General features: G+C 44.5%; 1 protein-coding gene across 1 annotated transcript; it reads left to right on the top strand.

The window, feature by feature from the left end:
- Window positions 1-146: 146 nt before the first annotated feature.
- Window positions 147-6,189, top strand: LOC105388541 (anaphase-promoting complex subunit 1). The gene is made up of 7 exons (XM_048627525.1): window positions 147-597; window positions 808-1,012; window positions 2,090-2,263; window positions 2,629-2,781; window positions 3,144-4,501; window positions 4,955-5,123; window positions 6,008-6,189. Exons 1-7 carry the CDS (start codon window positions 574-576, stop codon window positions 6,187-6,189), a joined length of 2,265 nt encoding a protein of 754 aa, XP_048483482.1. The 5' UTR covers window positions 147-573.
- The last annotated feature ends 990 nt before the right edge of the window (window positions 6,190-7,179 follow it).

Genomic DNA, 7,179 nt, shown 5'->3' with positions numbered 1-7,179 from the left:
ACTCTTGCATGTGTCCACAATGTGATCACGAAATGACAAGTCCGATGAGATCCGCACTCCCAGATCCCGCACCGAAGTGACCTGCTGCAGCGCGGCGCCGCCGGCCAGCGTGTACTGGCGCTTTTATGTTTGATAATAATATGTGAAGTATTTTAATATCATTTGGATCTGTTTGGATCCGACTGGAGTCTCTCGATCTCCGTATTCTTAGCGTGTAAGCGACGCTTTTTTAAGCTCATGTGTTATTTATTCTGAGGTTTTCCTCTGTACACAGATTAAGTAAGTTTTAGGACAGAGCTAACAATAGTTGTCAGTGACAATGTCATGTCATGTTATGGATGTCAGTTTTTGACAGTGAGTGACAGTTGAGATGTCGAATTTGATTTGTCAAAAAGCGTGCGGCTGTTGCTTTGCCGTTAATTTGCAAAATAATTAAAATAGTAAATAATTAATTATAGGGCTGTAATAAAGTGATTTTCTCCGAACGACACCCTATATGCGACTTCGTGTGTAGCTTTTATATTTTAATAAGTTTCCAGTCAACGAACTGCTTCAAATCTGGATGAAAATACAATGATTGCCGCCTCCGAGCCCTTGGTAAGTTTTAGCCGGTTTTTCTTTCATAACTATAGCAAGTTACATGATCAAAATCCAACCATTGCTTGTATAACTATGTATATAAATTATAGAAAGATTCTATAAATCTGGATAATTGCACCAACAAAAAATATACTTGAATTTTTACGTACAATCCCACTATACCTTTACTAACTTTTATGACACAACTTTGTAAAACATTTTTTACAGGAATTTGTGCCTCACGGTAGGACGGTCCTTGAGAATCATCCCGGAAAGATCTACTCACGATGTAATAAGAGTTCATTGTCTGAGAACTCCCTGCTATACAAGTTGACTAACTTTGCCATCAAGGATGAGAGTCTGATTGAGGGTCGTGATGAAGATGAGCTGGAGTGGTGGTGTGTCAGAGAAGTGTTTGCTAGAAGAAAAGAAGGTAAATAATGGTTTAATTCACCCAAAGGTTCACTTTTTTAGAAATAGCAGGGCACTTCATTCTTAAATTAAAGCTCACAAACAACTAGAAGCAAGTAATGAAAAAAAGCACTGAATGTTATAAAAATAATTGTTTTGAAGCCAAAAATGAGACAGCAAACAGGCAAATATTTGTAGATTGGCTAGCCTGCTGTACAAGTATGTGAAGTTGATTTAAGATGGCCAAAGGCAGAGTGTTGTGATTCTCCTGATTACTGTATCCCATATTATAACACTGTTGAAAGTAGCAGTAGCTACAATGCTTTTGATTGTTATGATTAGAAAAGAAGGAAACAATTTATTTGCCTTCAGGATTGGTAATACTTTATTAATTAAAATACAAATTTATCAAACATACAATCCACCCTCGCTTCGTCAAAAATAAAATACAAAACAAATAAAACACAACTTACTTAGTTAAATAAACCACCCCAGGACGCACCCGACCCAAAAGTCCCCATAACGCTAGCTGCGTTGCCGCGCTGCACGGCGAGGGAAATCCTCTGTGCCAGGTACGCCCCAGAGCGGCAGTCAAAGCCGCGGCTCCTCAAGCGTCGCCCAATCTCCCTGATGAACTGCCTCCCCTGTTCCCCCCAAACCCCAGTGGTCTCAATGGCAAGAGGCTCAAAAATATAGCTGCCCGCAATCAACTGGCCGTATTTGACGCACTTCTGTCGTGCAGCCGCCTCGGCAGCCGCACCCACCGTGCCAGCAGTGGACCCCACATGGGACGGGGCAAATGTGCAGACGCATGTGGCGTCCCAGAGCAGGCACTGACCTTTTTCCCACGGTATCAAGGTGAGACCATCCGGACGCCTCCCATCACTGCGACTCAACCCCGGCGGCTCAAGAACCGCCGGAATGTCAGCAGAAATGAGAGCCCTCCGAACGATATCATTTAGGATAGGTACACAAGTTAAAACAACAGAAATTCAGTACACAGCTTATACAATTAGTTACAGAACAATCAATGCCAACTTTCCTGTTATAATATTTTGTTATTAGACACATGAGTTATTCGCTATATTCTTCATTTCAGACTTTGAAGATGACCCACCAGCAACAACAAAGGACTCCAAGGATGAGTACATGTCGGAGTCGTTCCGGCCGCAGAGTCGGCTGAAGAATGACTTCAACATCTCTATCAAGTCAGAGCTGGCTATGAAGAAGGGGGATGCGGACTGTGGCTCTGGGCCGTCGGGGACTTCTAGAGGTAAAATTATTCAAAGACAAAGAGGCTTTTTTCAAACTAATAGTAGTTTGTAAAAATAATACAATGTTAAAGGAAGCTTTAAGTTTTGGGAAAGAATGATGGAAATAAGTTCAATATCATTGATAAGTAGATTCAGATGTCCCACTCTAATTCTGTCTACTTATTTGGTATAAAAAAATCAATGAATAATAATTTCAGATTTATACAATCTTTTCACTTGTAAAATATTTATTGCAGCTTAAATAAAATTACAACATTTTTAGTACTTACCATAGGTTCTTTTGAAAATACAAAGTCTATCACCAGTTGAAGCTATCTATGGATAAATATGAACTAAATTCGAAACAAATTCCATTCAACCTCAGGTGGCAGCGCAAACAGTTCCAGCAACATGTCCAAGAAGTTCTCGCCTCCGTCGCAGGCGTCCCCAAGCCGGGAGAAGCCGCTCAGCCACAAGACCGACTGCTGCTACGAGGAGGAGCTGTATGTGAAGGGATGCACTGCTGTGTGGTCTAAAGGTAAAGAGTCTTTATACATAAAATAGAATAGAATAAGTACATTTTATTTGCATGAATGTAGGTAAATGGATAGTTATTACAGCCCTTTGGGGGCGTAAAAATATTACCACATAATTATTTGGTACATGCATAGCGTGTCATGAAATCCAGAAAGTACCAAGTCAGGGGGGCTGTTGTACATTCATATTCGTCTCAAAGTAAATTACTCAAATTTTTTAAACACCGTAATTCGTCAGAAGCAAGTTAGGGTTAAATCTGTCTTGATTTCTAACTTTACATAATGTTTTCTTAAAGAATTAGGGGTCTCCTAGAAGATCTCTGAAATCCTAATGCACCAAATTCACCACCAAATCTCCCCGCAGGCCTGACGTCAGCTCCAGCCACCAGACTCTCCGGCCCGGAGTCTCGTGAGACCATCGCGTGCTTCACCATCGAGGCCCCCATCCGACACGCCGTCTTCTGCAACTTCCACGTCGGCATCAACAACACCATGCTCATTGATGCCTTGAACTCGCAGATAGGAGACGTCAAAAAGAACATCAAGATTGAGGATACTACTGAACATCTAGCTACAAAGAATATGCCGTCGATACTGCTGGTGGATAATAAGAATGTGAGGGTATATGCCACGGATGGCAGGGAGTATGTGACGAGTATCCCGTTTCAAGTGAAAAAGGTCTGGCCGATGAAGTACGGAGTGCTGTTTGAGAAGGAGGCGATACCGTCGTTCCAGAATTCGATGTTGCCGGCGTCGTTTTTGAAGTTTAACGAGTCGCAGAATAGCACGTTTTCGAGGTCGAAAAACGCGTTTCCGTTTAATATGAGTGCGCGGTTGCGTCAGGAGTCGCTTTCGGCGTTCGATTCTGATGTTCCATTGCCGACTTGCTTCTCCATGTCACATCCTTTAGATGAAGTCACTCCTATACTAATGAAGTCACCATCACAAGGACTGCAGTATTACAACGACGGGGACTTACAAATCATATTCGTCAGCACAAATCCTAGCATTATACTCCTGTATGATTGGAAGCTAGGGACACATTCGCTGTGGTACGTTAGAAAGGCTGTACGGGAAGAATGCTTAACCATGTGTCCGAACATGAATTCTACGACCACAGTCTTCAGTCAAACATGTGAGTTCCCGGCCAGCCCGATGAACAGTGTTAAGAATGTTACCAGTTGGGCCACCGGAGCAGGCAGTCCCCATCATTCGAAGAGGGGTTCAGGCACTCCGATCATGTCCCGGTCACGAGTCAACAGTCCAATGGCCAACATATTTCACCAGCAGGGCTTGTCACCTCATGCGTCCATTGGCCATGCTTCCTCGGTAACTATGATGGCAAACACTTGCAACCAAGCGCCTCCATCGCTGCCTTTGTACCCAGAAATATGCCTCGATCACATCTGGACCGATACCCAAAGCATCAGACGAGATCCGATAGAGAATCAAAGTGATACGAAGAGTTTTCTCCACACGGATTTGGTGGGACATGATTATTTATGTTTCATGGTGAAAGTGGACGGTTCGAGTAAGCTACAGATTGTGAGGTTGCAGAAGTCTCATTCTCACGGGAAGTCATCGAAAATGAACCTTATTGTGGGGTCGATAACGTCGGTTTCGGCGAAGGACGCGGTGGTGCTGGATCATCTGCAGATGATTGCGTTGATAGACGACAGTGGGAATATTATTCTGCAGTCCGGAGCGAGTGTTGTTGGGAAGGTGAGATTATTATGATATTTTATGTATAGTTTTCTCACAATATTTTTATTATTTTTATCAGTAAACTATGTCTGAAAGTAATACATAAGTACTTAATTCGTTTTATCGCCATTACAGAGTTCACTCCATAGTGAAAGTTGCTTAGTTTGTCGGGTATATTGACCTTCCGATGTACTGTTGGTCCTATACATTCGAACTCTCATACTGAAATGCTTTTATTCATTCAAATGTACTCTTTAATTCGAAAAGGAGCTCATGGTCATTTATTTATATGGCTTACCAACTAGTTATACATTTTTTCACTTATTAATGGATAGGTTATTAAATAGTGTATCTATTGTACTTGTAAAATTGTACACTGTACATTCTTATAAGTACTATTCTTTTAAAATCATTGGTCCCATATTTAAAATATCTCAGTATTCACCCCACCATTTCACCCCCCCTTCCCAGGTGCACGTAGGCGGCGTCCTAGCCCGCCTCCTAGCCACAGCTTACGCCGCCGGCGGCCTCCCGCGCCGCAGCAGCCTGCTGCCGTCCCGCCGCGACGCGCCGCTAGACGACTCCGCACTGCACCTGCTGTCGCCCGTCGCGCCCGTCGCCGCCGCGCCCGCTGCCACAGGTAGGGTGCCACTGCCAGTGACATAGGTAGGGTTGCTACTGACATAGGATAGGTAGGGTTGCAACTGCCGCCGCGACGCGCCGCTGGACGACTCCGCGCTGCACCTGCTGTCGCCCGTCGCGCCCGTCGGCGTCACGCCCGCTGCCACAGGTAGGGCTGCCACTGGCACAGGTAGGGTTGCTGCCACAGGTAGGGTTGCCAGTACCAAAGATAGCAATATCATCACGACCTATCACGTCCTCACTGCTGGGGCGCGGGTCTCCTTCCAATGAAGGAAAGGTTTTAGGCCTAATCCATCACGCTGGCCCAGTGCGCGTTGGTGGTAGCGATATATATATTTGTCTCAAATTCTGAAAACCAGTGGGGTAACCATCACCGAACATTAGCAATTAACAATGATTTAATAAGCAGCGCCGCTCGCTTTTAAAATCTGACGTATGTTTGATAGGCGAGTGACGACGCTGCTTAAGGATTGTTAATTGCTAATGTTTGGTAGATGTAGCCCTCCAGTGTAGCAGTTTAGAACTTACCATAAAGAAGAAACCCAAGCGAAGCGAGGTAAAAGTACTTTAACCACCGACAGCATAGAATAACGAGATTAGCACTTGCACTTGTTATTCTATGCCGACAGCGAGGCAATACTACCTAGAGTTATAAATAGGAGAGCCGAGCGAAGCGAGTTAAAACAAGTCAAACCATCACACCCCAGAGCCTGGAAAGCCGAGCGAAGCAACAATCAACACATAGTCGGCAACTGACTAATACATTTATCACCACCGTATCACGCCCTACTCGCCCTAGTCTAGCTCTTGTTTTGTCACTGACACATCCCATAGAAACATCCCTATAACCCCACATCTAAATTAACATTTCTAACCCCCCAGGTCTCCAAACCCTGCGCGACGCGGCCGGCACTCGCCTAACCCTAGTCTTCGACAAGTCGACGATGTATCGCATCACACTGCCCGACATCGCGAGGTCGTCTAGAGTGATCAAGTGTTGCGGCGCGCTCAGGGCCATACTGCCTAAGGATGTCACTATGCAGGTTAGTAATAATAATAAATAAATATGTAGGGACATCTCACACACGGGCATCCGCCCCAAACTAGGCAGAGCGTGTGATATGGGTATCGGACAGCTGATATATCTACACAAATATATAGATAGATACATATTAAATAGATTAACGACAACCAGACACAAGGCAAACCAAAATGCTCATCACACTGATGTTTGCCTTGGGCGGGATTCGAACCCGCGGCCCTCAGCTTCGGAAGCAGCTTTACTACCGCCTTAGCTACGGTGCCGTCGAAGAAGTCGAAGGTTTGTTGGCTGTTGTGCCTTAAAGTTAACATACGGATGGATTGAGCTATTTATAGGATGTTAAAATACCCATATTATGTTCGAAAGAGCGACGATGTATCGCACCACTCTGCCCGACATCGCGAGGTCGTCTAGAGTGATCAAGTGTTGCGGCGCGCTCAGGGCTATACTGCCTAAGGATGTCACTATGCAGGTGTGTTTAGTATTGTACCTTAAGGGCGCCTTCAAATTAGTCGCTAATTGTCGCGCGGAAGCAGCGCAGCTGCAGCGCTGCAGCCGCGCTGCTGTCAAAATCCATATAAATTTTGTAATTTAAAAGATGCGCGACTGCAGCGCTGCAGCCGCGCTGCTTCCGCGCGACAATTAGCGACTAATTTGAAGGCGCCCTAAGTGCTAATTTCTCCATAGTCTGTTAAGCATAACCAGGTATTAATGGTTGAATTTTGACACAGAAGACGTATAATTGATAACCAATCCCTGGTCGGTTAGATAACCGATTATGGAGAAATTGGCACTTAAGTTAACATACGGATGGATTGAGCGATTTATAGGATGTTAAAAAAGCCATATCTTTGAAAAGGCGACGATGTATCGCATCACTCTGCCCGACATCGCGCGGTCGTCTAGAGTGATCAAGTGTTGCGGCGCGCTCAGGGCTATACTGCCTAAGGATGTCACTATGCAGGTGTGTTGGGTATTGTAGATAATAAAATATTTATAAAACGGTAGTCAC

This window comes from Plutella xylostella, chromosome 18, assembly GCF_932276165.1.
Source record: "Plutella xylostella chromosome 18, ilPluXylo3.1, whole genome shotgun sequence".
Classification (NCBI taxonomy): Eukaryota; Metazoa; Arthropoda; class Insecta; order Lepidoptera; family Plutellidae; genus Plutella; species Plutella xylostella.
Note: the sequence above shows the minus strand (reverse complement) of the source record. Positions and strands in the feature narration are given on the sequence as shown.

What these genes read in the sequence shown, in the direction of transcription:
- LOC105388541 (XM_048627525.1), top strand. Translation starts at nt 574, where the DNA reads ATGATTGCCGCCTCCGAGCCCTTG. An exon ending in CACTGCTGTGTGGTCTAAAG is followed by an intron (nt 2,782 to 3,143) that starts GTAAAGAGTCTT and finishes ATCTCCCCGCAG; the next exon opens with GCCTGACGTCAGCTCCAGCC. An exon ending in CGCCGCGCCCGCTGCCACAG is followed by an intron (nt 5,124 to 6,007) that starts GTAGGGTGCCAC and finishes CTAACCCCCCAG; the next exon opens with GTCTCCAAACCCTGCGCGAC.